At 39.7% G+C, this 16,635-nt stretch overlaps 1 protein-coding gene across 2 annotated transcripts in view; it reads right to left on the minus strand.

Annotated features, from left to right (window-relative positions):
• The window catches only part of LRP6 (LDL receptor related protein 6), a 132,273-nt gene that overhangs the window by 76,482 nt on the left and 39,156 nt on the right, over positions 1 to 16,635 (minus strand). Inside the window, exon 3 of one of the 2 annotated variants that reach the window (XM_074825655.1) lies at positions 1,540 to 1,737. The exons of the other annotated variant lie outside the window; for it this stretch is intronic. Within the exon in view, the coding sequence (XP_074681756.1) occupies positions 1,540 to 1,737 (198 nt within the window). The remainder of the gene's footprint in view (positions 1 to 1,539; positions 1,738 to 16,635) is intronic. 2 annotated transcript variants of the gene reach the window in all.

Here is a 16,635-nt window from a genome sequence, read left to right on the forward strand (position 1 = left end):
AGCACTTCATATTTGTGTGAGAAATCCACATTTGGACTGCAACTTTTCAGGTGGCAAGCTGTCACACTGAGCCTCACGGGTGATTGCTTTCAGTAGAGGTGACTCTTTTTTAAAGTTCTGTAATGCATCTGGTTTCATGATCTCTCTATTCTTAGCATGGAAGATATGTAACATTATAAATAATTTTTAACAGAGAAAGACGTTTTAGGGTATTCCAGTTACCCAGATAAACTAAAAAAAAAGACTCAAGTTATTATTGTACATGACCATTCCTATCCCGTTCTCTCTCTTACTTGAAAACTTGTGTGACAGTCTTCCTTTTTTAAAGAAAGTATCACTATGAAATATTTCTTTTTTGGTAGTATTAAGTTTTCTTTTTTGTAAATAAACAGCAACAAAGGACTACTTCAATATAGATATCCATATCTCCATGTTTTGAATTAACAAAGCTAGTTATAATACTTATATCCAAAGACACAAATTTAAAACTGCATCCAACTCCTGTTACCTTCTATAAACAAATACCATTACAAAAACTCTGCATGAACTTTTCGTCCCTTAACAGGCAGAATTTAAGAAGAAAATGACACAAACTTTTAAACCAGCATTACAAGAAACTGTGGAGTTCAAAATAAATACTACAGGAAGACAGTGGATATGTTTCATGTGTGCTGCCTGTGTTCCTATTCACAAACACCTATGTTGTCACTATGATTGATTTCTTCATGCCAAATAAACTTTTGTGGTGAAAGAAGGGACAAGTGCCTAAGAGGTCAGAACAAAGAGCATAAGAAAGGATATTTCATGCCCAGATAAACCAGCTGAAGCATCACAAAAATTTGTAAAGAATAACCTAAAAAAAAATCGTATCTCTGTATGATACCTGAGGCACAAGCTAACTGTAATTCATTTGTGTGTGCAAACAATACTTGTCAAAGCTATCTAATGAAGAGGGTCATCGCCCAAATTTGGGCTAAATGCATATATACAAAGTACCTGTTATACCCTTAATTAAGAAGTAACCATGACTGGATCAAAAAGAATTACATCACTGCTATAAAACTGTTAGAGGGAAACAGTCATTTTAGCATAGTTTTCTGTAAAGACTGTTTTCTGCTAATTCCCCAACCCCTAGGATTAATGAAACAGAAATACTAGTATATGATGATCATTTTTCCAGATTATTTTCTGCATTTCTGAATACCACAGCAACAGAGCACAGAAGACCTATTGACAAGGGACAGCTTTGCTATGTAGTCTTACACAATTAAAAATAGGATTCAAGGATTTCTGTATGGGACTGATTCTGAGGAAAGACTTACTGAAAGTTATAGGATACCCCAAAGAGGAGCACACATTCAACTTCACACTGTTGGAAAGGGGAGGATAGGGAAGGATAAAAATTTCTGATAGCACTAGTTTGCTTAAAATTTTGCAAGTGCTAACATGACAATTCCCTGCAACACAGTTTATGATGGTGCTTAAGCAACCCTTCTAAGCAAAGCACCGCACTACACACATCAAATAAAAGCTTCTTACCTATGACTTCCATCCAGATTTGATTTGTGGATGAAATTCAGTTTAGCATCTGCCCAATAAAGCTTCTGTTCCTCATAATCCAACGTCAGTCCATTTGGCCAGTATATGTCTGTGTTAACTATAATGGAGCGGCTTGAACCATCCATCCCAGCACGTTCTATCTTTGGCACTTCTCCCCAGTCTGTCCAATACATGAACCTGTAATTATTTTAAAAAGAAAAAAGACAAAAAAAGAAAGCAATCACATACAAATCTACAACTGGAACATTGGTTACAACTTTCAGTAAAGGCAAAGGCGCTGTGCAGCGAGGGTGTCTGCAGAGCTCTGTTCTACTGGGTAAAGTACACACATCCTGGGAAACACAACAGAACAAAGTCACTTCACAAAAAGCTGAAGAAAAACAACTTAAGACAAACCCACAGTATCATGTCGCATTCTACTTCTGTATGTTTGTTTCTTTCCTTGGGTCAAGTGAGAAAGTTGGGAATATCCAACAGAACTTGACAATAACCTCAGAATTCAGCATTAAGCAGTGAAGAGAGGTATTACAGACTATCATAAAAGTACTACAGCCTCTTTAACATGGGTCAGAGCACTGAACGAGAGGGGAACGGAAAAAGAAGCTGTGTGGATTTATAGTGGACATAGCAGTTGCATGCAAGGCAGTGAAGCAGATTTGATGGAAGACCAACCAATTCATGTTCTTTTTTTTCCCAGAGAAATTCAGAGACAGTCAACTAAGTCAATGTATTTAGAAGCACAGTTTGCACCCAGTGACCATGCAAAACACTCCATAAAATCTTTTAAGACACAGGAAGCAAGTTTTAAAACATGTTAGCATACACTGGCACATCTTTAAACATTATTTAGCAAGTAGTGGGGGGAAGGAAGTTAACTAGTTGCATTTAAGACTGAGATGAAGCAAGAGAAACCACTTTATTATGGCTGGAGACTAGTAGACAGTAGAGAATATTTGTCCTTTTTCTGCAGGTGGTAGAAAATGGATTTACTTTTGTGGGTTGTTAACAGAATGCATAACTAAACAGAAGTAACATATAATATAAACAGACCAGACAAAGTGTGTCCATGGAGCCTGCTCTGTTTTGTTGTTGCAGCTGGGACAGACAAGATGACTACTGTCCTAAATTGCTTCTCATACTCTTCTTTATGACATCTGCCAGCATACCTGCTTGAATCTGTGCTCCCTAACCTGGCTCAATCAAAACAATCCAGATGAGGAATGATTTGAAGCCTTTAAACTAACCCAGATCATCACACAACCACAACATGTCACTATACAGTGCCCACATGTGAAGAGGTCTGGCCACCCGTCCTTTAAAGAAAAACAAACGTTCAACACATTTAAGAAACATTTGCAGAGAAAGTTATCCTTGACAAAGATTTATTTTTATTTTAAAAAGTCAGGAAATTCCATGTCATATCTTCCCCCTTAATTCACGTCTAAAGCGCGTTTGTTGTAATGCACAGCTCTATCTGAGGACAGAAGTGCAGCTGATTAACACAAATATTGCCCTATTTGATCCCAAGTGAGTCATTCTTCATGGAGCAACATGTCTGTCAAACACAGAACACAAATATCTGAAGAGAACATGTGAGATTTCTGTAGGCATAAACAAACACTACAGGGAAACTGTTTTTTCCATCACAAAGAAGGAAAAAAAACAAGTAATTTTCAGATAGGTAGCACATTAGCAAGTCACCTGGTCAAGCTATGCAAGTAAGAAAGCTACATACTTGAAAAAAAAAAAGTTAACAAAAGTCAGGCAGCATTTTACCAGCAAGCACAGTGAGAAAGAAGAGAGAAAAAGAGAAATTTTTTTAAAAATGTCTTTAAAAAAGACCCTTCTTTGCCCCAGCTGTCAAGTCCTAGACTTCCAAATACTTCATCGAGGTTAATAGGTTCCAAGGCTCTGGCCACCCTGCTAGACCGATTTTTCAGGCTGAAACAGCTCATTAGTCGCTGTACAGCCTCATCTTCTTCCCTGCCTGCAATTACTCAAGCAAAAACAGGTAAGGGTAGTTTGGTAACAAAGAAAAGCCTTCCCAGACTTCACAACGCCAGAGCTATTTCATTTGTCAGAGGAGCACACAGAACTGACTTTAAGACTCAGTAACATTTCCAGTCGGCTCCGGTGACCTCTGCTCAGTTTCTCCAATAGTTTTTTTTCCACTATCAGAGTTTTGTTTTCCTCCACTGTGCTTGAAAGCCTACGGGTTTTAATGTCTCCATTAAAAATCCTTGGAACTGGCCACTCTCCCACCGATGGCACCAAGGGCTGTGTTTCACTTGGGAAGCCGGGCTTTTCCTTGCTGCAAAAGTAATGCAGGTTATAGTTCAATGACCATTTCTTTTGGTAACAGTCGCTTTTGAGCAACTTCTTGCAGATCATCTTTGCTTCCAGTACAGGGCCTCTATGGCCATGCAGGAAACTGGATTCAAGGAACAGGTCTAGGCTAAAGATCAGTCATCAGTCTAAAGGCATTCCAGGGCACAGCTCCACGAACACTTCCACTTGCAATGCGGGGTGTAGGTGTCTGTAGCTGCCCCAACCAGCACGGGTGCCAACAACAGCCACTTTCTTACTCAGGGCACTCGGGCCCTTTTCTGCAACAGCTGAGCACGTGCACCACATACAGGAGCAGGAGGAGATGGGAACAATTAGCTGCGTAAAACAGTGGGAAGAAATGCCCCTGTTGTAACCATGCTTTGAGTTAACTGCAACTGCAAAGAGGCAAGGGAGACCTGGCTAGCACCCAGGGGAGAGTGGGGGGGACAGACAGACAGACACCACTGCAAATTCCCATTACTGCAGGTCTTTATAGATTTTTCTACCGAGATCTCAGATCCCTCTTCCAGGTAACATCAAACTGTTCACATGTGTGTGCTGGTTCCTCCTTTCTGGAAGGCTTACAGATTCCCCTTTCATTATATAATGGTTGGTATGGGATCCATACAGAGACCATAAAGAAAGGAAGATGTCACAACAGACTTATTGGACGATGGTAAGCCAGTCATATAGACAAGGTAAGGGTCATTCTCCCTCCTGCCCCTCCTCTTCAAACACTTTTAATTATTTCCATTGGGAAAAAAAAAAAATAAGTAAAAGGCCACCACCAAAAAGATAGAGCAAAATATTAAGTGAAAAGTAGTGTCTTGTGCTAAATTATGGCATTCAGATACCACCAGAAGACTACTGTTCAATTTGCCTCTTCTCATCTAGTAATACCTTCCTATAAAATTTAAATCCAGGAATCAAGATTTTAATTCTAGCCCAGAAGAGGAGAAAATAAAAATTTAAAATTAAAATCCATACCCTGTGAATTCTAAGGAAAAACCCAAATCCATAGGATCCAGAGGGCAATCTACAGACATGCTATAACTGACTTCAGCAAGCCTGCCTGGGTCCAGAACCAGGAATGCTTCCTCGTGCTTCTTAACTCTGGCTGATAGTACTGTTGTTCCAGGCAGTACAACCAAGACAGGCTTACTAGAGCTCTGGACCTCTCCAGCTGCTTGTTACTGTTTCCTTGCTGAAGGTCACCCCGCACTGGGAGTCCCCAGGAATGGGGACCATGAGCCCAGACCTCGCTGCTGTACTTTACGTACCAGCTACTTATCCAAACTCAGCTTTGCAAGGAGTTTAAAACTAGTATGGAGAAGCTGTAGTGCAGCAACACAATCAAATGTAAAAACTGCAAAAGTGAGTAAGTGTACCCTATGCCTTGGGATTTTTAAACATACCTGGCATACTTTCACACCTAACAGGAATACCAGACCCTTAGCAGGAAAACCTTGAATTTAGTATCAAATCAACCCATATAGAGCCAAATCTCTCTTCAACCTAGTAGAAATAATACCACAGCTGATTAAAACTGATCCCATTAATCTCATCTTTTTCTTATTTAAATAATTAACCACCGTATTTTAAAAAACTTTGGTTTTAAACAAATAACCTGGATATTTTGAACTGCTTCATTATTTTTCACCTGTTGTACTTTCTCCATACTGTTAAATGCCATGCTTGTCAGACTTTACTAGCAGACTTTAGAAATGGTTGTGAGCTGTTATAAAAACCGAATAGAAAAAGTGACAAAAATGTATTTCTATTTACCTACACTTGTAATTTTAATATTAGGGACTAATGTCAGGAAATTATACAGCCCCCACCCCACCCCCCAGAACTAAGGCACATCAAGTGTTTGACATACACTGACAGAAAAGAAGAAGGTTCTTAGACTGCAGTATTTAACTGGTATTCTGTTTGACTGTGGCCCAGAATGCTGGTTTATCTTATATGGTTACACCATCTATAAAATCTGTGAACAAACAGAGGAAGAGCTTTGATGTTTTTTCCCCTATAAACTTTTTTCTATCCATCTTTTGATTCAACATTTTTTAATTTTTGCATCTCAGGTAGGTAAGGTGAACCCAGGCAATGCAACTTCCTCTTAAAAGACATCAGAAATCACTATGCACTGTACAGCTGTAACCTCACAGTTTTGATTTGCTCCAAATTAAAAGGTTTTGCCACAACAAAAAAGAGGAAACAGCGTTTCTTGGTTCCATTCTGTGCAATGAACAAATATAATAAATAACTGAGCTTCTTTGCTAAAAAGCTCATAAAGTCTAGGCACGCTGATGGCGGAATATCCCACAGACACAGAAAAAAGCTTGCAGAGTACAAATGCCAAGATTAAATGCTATAATTTAGCAGTGATTTCCAAAAGTACGCACAGAGGGAGAGAAATTCATCGCCAGCACCCATCAGCTTTGCAACTTTCTGATCCACAGCGCTCCCCAACACTGATGCAGATCCTTTCGGCCCTACTATCCCGCGTGAAACTAGGCCCCTGCTAGCAGTGTCATTAAACCACCAGCCCCCATCGAGATGCATGCAACTTTCACTCACTGAACAGAGATACCCCATGCGACACTTAGCTGATTTTAAGGCAGTTAATTGGGACACCTTACAGGGCAGGCAATCATTTACCTTCCTGAACGTTATTCAGGGGGAAGAACAGCTGCTTAATTGGGACAGCCAATTATTTGGTGAGGCCCTTCACAGTGAATGCTCCAACTTTGCAATTATGCTCGTTTCAGCCCCTAAGAACCTCTGAGCTCTACAGGGACCCAAACAGCCGCCAAACTTCAGAGCCCGCAAAGGTTTCAGAAGTGCAGCAACCCCTGTGGAGCTCATCAGCTCTGCAGTGGTCCTTGAGAAACGCAGCCCGCTCCAGCTCCAGCACTAGCACTCACCTAACAAAAAAATACAAAGTTAAATGGTAGGTGCTGGAGTAGCTCTGGAAAATTACCCACAATAAATGTGTGTTTGGCTATCAGAAACAGCTCTTGACTTGAGAAGAAGAAATGTTTGTGGCCCTCTGGGAGTTTAAGAAAAGACGAATCAAGAAAAGTCGTATCAAGTGACCCTTCAGGTATCCTTAAACAGAAACTTCTTGAGGCAGGTTCCCAGAGGGACGGAAACCACAATCCAGGAGGACATAGTATCGAATGACACAGAAAGTGAATTTTCAAATAAGGGGACTAAAAGTACCACAGGAAGGTTTTAGTACAGTTTCTCAACTGATTGCAAAATTCAGGAAATATTTTCAGTCCTCCAAGAGAAGCAAAAACATGCACATAGCAAATTAAATATGGAGATAATTCTTCACAAAAGAGAGGAAGAAATATCCCTTTGGGATACAATCAAGATAAACATGAGAGAAAAAATGTTCTTCGCTAGCTGAGAACTGTACACTTTAACAATAGCTTGTTTCTGTGAATAAGTGTGGACATTAGCTGAATGTAATTTTCAGAGTTGCTCCACAGTAATTTCTTATGGTAACATTCAATTTTTTGTACAAATTAGCTTATGCTATGCAGCTTTTCAGCTGCCTCTACAACATCACTCTTGCAGGTACTAACAGCTGTGTGGGAAATAGGTGTGAAGTCAGTAGTGAGCTATTAACATCCTAACACATTGAATCTCCTTGCCTTAAACTTACTGGTTTTAGGACCCCACTGGTTCCCAACAAAACTGCAGTTTTTCATTTCAGCGAGGCACAGCTGGCTCAGAACCACCTGTCTTAAGCACTGCTACATACACCAGACAAAACAAAACAAGATTTCTTTCACTGAAAACCAAGCCTTTTTTTATTTTACTCTCCTTAAAAGCATCAGTGCAAATGACTGAACAACCCAGATGTGCTCACAATGCTTGACAAGAAAGCATCAGGGGACCAAGCTGAACCTTTTTAACTCTCCCCACCCAATCTCCAGCGCCTGCATCCCAGTGAAGGCTGGAGTCTACAGGTGCTTGCACCCCAGCTATTCCATTTTACAGCCCAAATAATTAGTGTTCAGACCATCAAAGCTAGACAGGAGACTGTCCAGTGTCTTTAACACAATGACCTGTAACAGACATATCTCATTCTGCCATTGCTGCTAATGAAGCAGTAACCTTGTGCAGAAACAGAGCTCAATGTCAAGGAACTACTGCAGCCTCCATAGCTGATCTGTCAGGGGTGCTAAAAGACTCGACTGACAACAGGGAGAAAACAATGTGCAAAATTCCACATCTCTGTATGTCTACCATACACTAGAAAAAGGTCTACCAGAACACATACTTTATAAGGCATACAGATATTTTTCCCAGTATACTCTATACCGGTTCCCTCAAGAGGAAGAAGCTATCCTGGTGACAGCAGTTTTATGCAAATGACTGCATTTATCCTAGGACATCAGGCAGTATACTAATTAGGTAAAGACCCACCTGTAACCAGTATGGCAATACAAGGATTTCCACTTTAGAGCTGGCTTTAGGCTCCTATTCAGACCTTATCTAGCAGAAGAAAGAAAATTATCACCAGACCTTCCCTTTTCTTGGAATTCATTTCTAAAATAAGGGATAAATGCAAACACTCCAGTTCTGGAAAGAAAACCTGTGATGAAGTGTTCAAAAGCTGATGCTTTGTTTCTAGCTCAGTATAAACAACGCAGTATAAAACCAGAGTGAGATTTTGGAGGTGGTTTTCACAAGCCCTGAAAAGAATACCTTAGCAAAAACACTAAGTCATTCGTAAGAAATCAATGTGGAAGCACAAACTTACATGATACTCTTATTTCATAAACAGAAAGAAACAACTCCGTATGCAAAATCGCCTCTCGGCCATCATGCCGTCTGTTTTCAGGTATTCTAGTTTAAAGAATATGTTGGGCAATCTGACAAGAAAAACACAGATGAGAGATCGTTTTTCATTTTCACACAGACATTTCTGAGAGTCTGTGGGAAGTCAGATTTTACGTAACTGTCAAACATATGCTGATACACTGCAGTCACATGCATATGGTTGTCCTTTTGGTCACATATCCCAAGGAAAAAGAGAAAGGGGTTCATTAATAAAAACAAGAAGCAGCTATTTTTGCTGAATGCTCACAAAGGCAGAATTTCAATTGTTTGATTGTTTGAGCAGGTGGAAAGGTCTCTTGCTCCTTGAACTTGTAAATTAACCTTTCCTATCTCCAGACACAGAAGGTCTAACAACATGCCTTCCACAGTTACGAAACAGAAGCCATTTTCTGGTTTCTCCTAGAGCAAGCAGGAAATAAAACTTGTCAGAACTTAGCAGCACTTAAAAACAGTATTTGAAAAAAACAATTTTCCCAGTTTAAGCCAAATAAATATAGAAAGAAACTATTTCCCCTCTGTTACTTATTTAACACCATCTCTAGACTGACTGCAAGATGGAAGAAAGCTGCAGATGTGCTTTGGAAGGCCTCAGCCAGCCCTTTGCACAGAAATCACTCCAGATGTAATATTCCAGAGCCTGGAAAGTTCAGCCAGGCTTTTAGCAGCAGGTAAGCCAACAAGAAAACTAAAACATAAGTTAATGTAACGAGAGATAGACAACAAAAGGAAAATTCGTGCCTTCCAACCTACGCTGGTTCTTCAACTACAAGAAAATAGCAGAGCAAAGCAAACCAGCTAGCAGTTTTGACAGACTTTCAAAAGACAAACACACAAATGAAAAAAAACCCCAACAGCTGTGCCACAGCCTCTCGGGAGGTCAGGAAAGAAGCTGAGCCAGGGCTGCGTGCTGCCACTGGGCAGCTCTTCTGGGCTGAGGAGTCTCACTGAGGTCTGCCCTGGCAGTGCCTCCAGCTGTAGTTGCTCAGCATCGCCCCAGAGGAGCCCGTATACACAGAACCAGCCATTTCAAACAGCTCTTGGAGATCCTATTAAAAGGTGCAGATCTACACACGTGTGAACTGAATAAAATGCTGAAAGAAAGTATAAAAGATTATTTAGCCACGTTAAAACTACGTTAAAAAGCTGTGAGAAAATGGTGGGATCACTGTTCACCATCTTTCCCAGATAAAATTTATGTTCTTTGTACAATTACAAACAATCTGTTTCTTTACAGGGACTTGCTCTAAAAATACAAACATTTGCATTGTAAATATTTAATTTGTAAATGAGAATTTAGAATTCAGTAAATTCAAAGAGCCTTGGGCTGAAACTAGACAAGTCAGCTGCTAACTGTGAATTTTTCACTCCCTGCTTTGACACACAAGGATCTTTTTCAGTTCAGTCATAACCAAACTTGTTTCTTATCCTTCAATAAAAAAACTGGGAGAATTCTTCTCCTTATCTCCCTATACTTTCTGAATACAGGAAGCAAAGAAGTTTTTCCCTACACTTCTATCTTACATTGAAGCCCTAGGAACACACCCACTTCTTCCACGGCAAGAGAGCACGGTCATACGCCCCAATTGCGTTGCCCAGTGAATGAGGGCAAGGGGGAAAAATCTGCCATTTGGCATTCTGGGCTGTTTCTTACAAGCAAAAGTCTAATCATCCCACACTGTACATCGCTGCGCAAGATTTTGAGCTATGAACTGCACACAGGGTACTACACAGATACACCAACTACACTCGCATTAAACAGAATGTGCTGGTATAACTATCGCAGCAATCCTTAATGCAGACGCAGCTTACAACAGTAACAGTTTTTATCCAAGACCTGGATTTTACCGGATTAAGTTGGGGCCCAATCAATCCCCTGAAGCAGATCACCATACTGTCAAGCGGGCACCTGTGTTAAAACAAGAGAAGACAGGATGGCACAGCCAGGAACGAGAGGAGAAAAGATTAGCTGAAATTAGCTGAAAAAACTATCAGGGAGATGCCCTGTCTTCCATCAAATGAAACCGGGGAATGGCATGTTCAGTATCATGAGATCTTTCTGCAATTTTTCCTTGATGAGATTTTTTTCCTATTATTCCAAGGAAGTCTTTCATCAGTAAAATATCCCCTTCTTACTCAGCCCTTCTCTCAGTACACTACTCCCAACTGGGTCGTTTTTATGGTTTTGATTTCTGACTCCTCCAAGAAACCCTAATGAACTTTAATGCTCTACCAAACCAAGCTGGCTCTTACCCTTCATATCACATTTCCAGCACTCTGCTAATTATTTTTTCATAGTTTCCATCCTGTTGTTTGGTATTACTTATATAATTACTTATATAAGGCTTACTTATATATGTAATCATCATTCCTTCGGCTTTTTTTTAAAAAAAAATTAAATGAATTCATAATGTCATTTAGGAGTTCAGTACATTTTCAGTGCAACTCCTGTCCTTGTGATTTGTTTATCAGTTTGTTGATATGGAAACCAACCTGATGCTCTCAGTAAGGAACATGCAGGCAAGCAATTGATTCATTTCAGCTTTTCTGAAATGGCTTTATTTGCCTTGACTGTTTTTTTTCTCTTCTGTACTTTGATCATGTACTAGATTCACTAAATCGCTTACTCCCCTGTAAGAAAGCATCATGCACCAATTAGTCTTTTCATACTACAAAATTACCAAAAATAAGGCCTTATTTTTAATCCATCAAAAGCTACATGACGTTCACTACAAAATAAACCCTCTATGGAGGGTAAAAAGAGTAGAAATAAAGGGACAAGGTGTAATTAACACGTAAGGAGACAGGCTACATTACACTGGAAATTTGGTTAGAGCCCTAATTCTGGAGATCCAAACCTAGGTGGGCTTGGCTTTTACTGAGAAGAAGGAACATTTTCACAGAGCATTTAGAAAGGCCCAGTAAATGGGATCTGAATACCAGCCAAAGGCTTCACACTCGAATGAAACAAACACCCTTTCATTTTGATATCGAAAACATTATTGTCAAATAACTGAGATGTCTGAGACTTGACTCAATCTTTTTCTAGGTTAGAATTTGCAATAAAGGAAGTAAGGCAGCTTGTACTTTTCCATTCCTAGTTTAAACAACTCAACATCAAGTGCTCAGAATCAATTTTTATGGAAAAAGCAGCCATGCATTCTACAACAACTACACTGCTAGTATTTATGCACCTGGAATTCTGCAGTTAAAAAATCAATTAAAACAGCTTTAAATCCAAGTCATTAGCATCTCTCCCTACAAGCTTCTTTTGCAGGTCATTCACCTGCTCTTCTGGTAAGAGCCAACATTAACCATGCACATTGCATACAAATCACTTCCGGCACAGAGATGCATTGAGAGGGTGAAAAAAATCCCCAATCCTCCCCCAAGCACAGGCCTCACAAGACACTTTCTAAAAGGCACAAAGAAAATGCCCACCAAACTATTACATGAAGGGGAGAAAACCCAAGTATGCTTCCAAGCTCTCAAAAGTGTCAATTTAAAACTTCCAGCTCAACCCTGAATTGCTCTGAAGAAAAAAAAAAAAAAAAAAATGCTGATCATTTGCCATCAGCTCACAGGATTTAAAATAATTATACTAAATGTCATTAAAATGATTTTTAAAAATACAGGCTGTTCGCAAACAAGCAAAGAAGTGCTCTTGTTTTCACTACAGCATCTGGAAAAAAAAATTCATAATTTGAACAATTTAAGTAGATAAACCCACAAGTTTTGAAACTCAGCTGGTTCTTGGGAGGGGCAATGGGAAATGGGTACTACATAAATGATACAAGGATATGCTAATAAACACTGGGAAAGGGAAAGCTATGTGTATTTAGCAACAATTGGGGGGGGAGGGGGGAAATACTGCATAAAGGAGCAGCCTTGAAAAACTGCAGATCTCATTGAAAAATCAGAGATTTTCAAAATCAGCAAAAAATCAGTTTTCTTAGTGTGAAACTCTGATATTCACAAAAACAGAAAATAAGTTTCCTGCAATATTTTGCTTATTTAAACACTGTTGCTTTCCTGCCCAATAAATACTATACCCATAAAACTGATCCATCTGTTGGCAGTTGTTTTTGCCAGAGGCCCAACATCTCAAGGCTGCCACTTTTCCACCAGGGACCAACGACTCCCCTCCTTACACATACTGGCTGACTCCTTCCTCTGCACTAATAAATGCACTTCAGGTCCTCTCTGAAGAATAAGTCTCTTTTTCTTCTCTTATATCTCACACAGAGTCTCCAAACATCCCAAGCAAGCTAGCTATTGCCAGCCCAGGCAGAAAAGATTAGCAGCCCTCAGTCCAGAAGACATCATCTGGCCCAGGTTTTGTAAAGCACAGAGGATCTTGCGCTGTGCCAATCCAAGGAGATGAAGGCAGTGTGAGCAGGGCCCACTTGCTCTTTTTCCACTCAGAAACCCTCCAAAGAGGTTAAAAAAGAGGTGTTGGTGACAAGACAACAGGAGAAAAGTGCAGAGACGTGCAGAAATCTCAAGTATAGTGCTGGCACTGAAGGAGCCCACCTAGGCCAATCCTATTAACTTCTGTTTTCAAAATCAGATGTTTTACTTAGGGTTTACCTCTGATTCAACTAAAACCAGCCAAACCCAACATTATGTGGCACAATTCAGAAGAATGCAACACTAGAGGATATTAAAGCACAGAGAAACCATATAAACATAACAAAACCTGTCCAAATCAAAGCTTTTTCTGCAGAAGATGATAATTTCAGTGGTTTTACAGATAAACTCATACAATTATTTTGGAGTATTTTAACAGAACAATGAAATCGTTCTTTGCATTTAACTTGCAAAACCAGCTGCCATGGTAAACAAAACACTAACTGCATATAAAGTAAATTATATGCTGATCATGTAAAACAAGCATAAGAAAAAAAAACCTCAAACACAAATACACATCTTTTCTATATCTAAATATATTGTGAACCTACAGTATTCAGTATTACAATACTTTAAAGACTCACTGTTAGGTATGAGATCCTTCCAGTATACAACTGCGTTATACTAGAAAGCTGGCAGTCTCTCTTATCCAGCTATAAAAATGCTCCCCAATTTTCCACATAGGAATAGAAAATGGTACCTTTAAACATGTGATTTAATCTGATATATTGTTTGTTGCTCTGTTTTTACCTGTTAAAACTCTACAGAAAAAAGGTGCAGAGAAAATAAAGAGTTGGGAACATTAAACTTAAGCATAGCAAAGCCAACATGCTGGTGGGGAAAATTTCTTACTGCTCTGAACCAGTGAGAGAAATCTGCTTATTGAAAGCAAGAAGCACAGAAGGAACTCAGGCATTAACCCCATTTGAACCGGCTGCAAGAGGGGAGGAGTGAAGTGCCTCTCTCACTGTGCTCCTTACTTATCCAATACTTTAAGACTTTTAAAGGGGGAAGAAAAAAAAAAAAAAAAGAAAACCCACCAAGTTACAGCTTGTTCCAAAAAAAAAAAAAAAAAGTGCCTGGTGTATTTGTGTTTCTAGTAATTTTGTGGGTACTTGGCACAATGATGGTTAATTCATTTTATAAGCATAATATTTTAAGCATAATATTTTAAGCACCACAATTTACCCTTCAGAACAGCCTCTTGGAGACAACAGCACTACTGGTCATTATCAGAGGGGATGGGGAACGGTCACCCTCCCACATTCAGCAGAATAAATGCCTTTAAGTCAGCAGAACACATGAAAAGGCATTTCAGCTTGTACATGAATACTTATCATTGTTGCAAATTGATTTATAGTTCTGATTTTACTCTATGGCCAAACTTACCGTTTCATTTCTAGGGCCAAACTTACTGTTTCATTTAACAGGAATCTAGCCTATCCAGCTAACTCTAGAATAATATTTGGAAGAGTAATTTAAAATGTGAGAACATCCAGAGGGAAAATGGAGAAGTTCAGGCCTAGAATGCTTAAAACCTGCAATGCACAATGCCACAAAAGAGCAAGTGATGCATGTGTTGATGTACAGCTGGGAACTCCACTTCTACCACATCCTGAAGCTGCTGGTGGTTTTGTGTCTTTTAAACTTGGTGCTGCGATGTTCCCTTACCTTTATGTTTCCTACATAATACTTTGTTACCAGATTTGTTTTAATAGGCAGAAACTGAGAGTCCTCTGTGCCATTCTGCAGGTGCCTTTTGAACTCCCCCCGCAAAGCGCAGGACAGGACTGCTGAATTTCTAAGTGAGAACCTGACAGACTGGACACTGAGCAAGGTTAAGTGGAGAGCATGTTCTCTCCTGAATTATAAATATGCCACTGAGGACCTGACACACACATTTTAAACATTACGAAACAAAATTGAACAGCAGACTGTATCTGAAGTTTTTATGTGAATTACTCCATATGAGTAAATTTACTTTGCAAGTGGAAACCGTTATACTAGAGGACATACAAATAACATGGTACGGATAAAGGACCTGTCCCCTCCATCTGGTAATCTTCTAAATTCGTGCCCATGGCCGACAGGTGAGTGACAGTAAAAGTTGAGGTCACAGGAAAAAAAAAAATACAAAGTAACAAGGGAAGGGAGCGATCCCAGAGACAGGGGTACACAAAAAGTTTAGATCATTCCTCATGGCAGTGCCAGCCTTAGGTAAGCTTCACCCAGAACTGAACACAACTGTGATAGCAGGTATGGACACTTTAGAAGTTTGCACTAGATACAAAAGCTTCAAGGGGGCAAAAGCACAGAGGAGCTCATGGGAACAGGGAAACATTATGTGTAGCAAAGCACATGTGAAGAAAAGCTGGGCACTGATGACTGTCTTGTCTTAGACCTAAGACCAACACGATGAAGAAACATTACCAGCTGGGAATCCAGCTATGGAAGAGGTTGAGTCTTGAAGATATAGTAAAGAGTAACACTTCAATCTTGCCAAAATTACCTAAATAATTTTTATGAAGGAAGTCAGGAACAGTGAACAGAAATCTGTAGATTCAGTAACAAATTCAAAAATTAAAGTATCCTGATACACGGCCCCCAGCACAACTGCATTTCAACAGCAAGCTACAGCTAAGCAGAAGCAACACCAACTTAATGATTAGTAAATTAAATTCATACAAAAATTGCATTTTTAATAGTTTACTGACCAATATGTAAACTCGGGTCACATTCTGACCTGTAGTCTTTACACTAGGCAAGATCAACTACTCTCCAATGTACATCTGTTCATTTCCAGAGGTGGGAATGCAACACATGAGAGACACGGGAGCTTTCAGCTGCCAGACTGCTCTGGTTCTTTCTGACCACTGACACACAGCACCAGGAGCTTCAGCCCATTTTCCACTAGAGGAATTGCTCTAGTGGGAAGACTGAAAGGATACAAATTGTCTGTCGAATTTCCCACCACTCCAACTACGCTTTAATTATTAGTGCTCTCCCACTGTTCACACTGTATCACTGTCACACCCAAAAGCAGAAGTTTTAGTTCTTGGTGTAACACTATTCCTCTCCACTACTGCTTAACTATAACTTCAGTTAAGAGTTTCTCAAGTTAACGGAACACTGAACCCATTTGCCATCAACCCAAGTTCACCAAGCAACAATCACTAATAAACTCCAAAGCGAGACAGCGTTAACATCCTTTTTTTGAAGGGGATAAAGCACTTCTACCCCAAAACTCTTCTAAGAGTCACAACTACAGTCTTAAGAGTGAAAAAGATTAGGGCCAAAAGGTAGTTTCATTAATAGTGGCAGCACTGAGCATGGCTGCTGACAGCTTGAGACTTGTGTCCAGGCCATGCATAATTTACAGGTTTCACTATATATGATTTCTGTCCCAAGGCAAAGTACGATTAATTCATCTAGGCTCTGGGTTTTCCTTTAAGCTTTCATTTTCCATGGAAATGCAGG

The sequence above is a fragment of the Strix aluco genome, chromosome 5, assembly GCF_031877795.1.
Source record: "Strix aluco isolate bStrAlu1 chromosome 5, bStrAlu1.hap1, whole genome shotgun sequence".
In the NCBI taxonomy this organism is placed as follows: domain Eukaryota; kingdom Metazoa; phylum Chordata; class Aves; order Strigiformes; family Strigidae; genus Strix; species Strix aluco.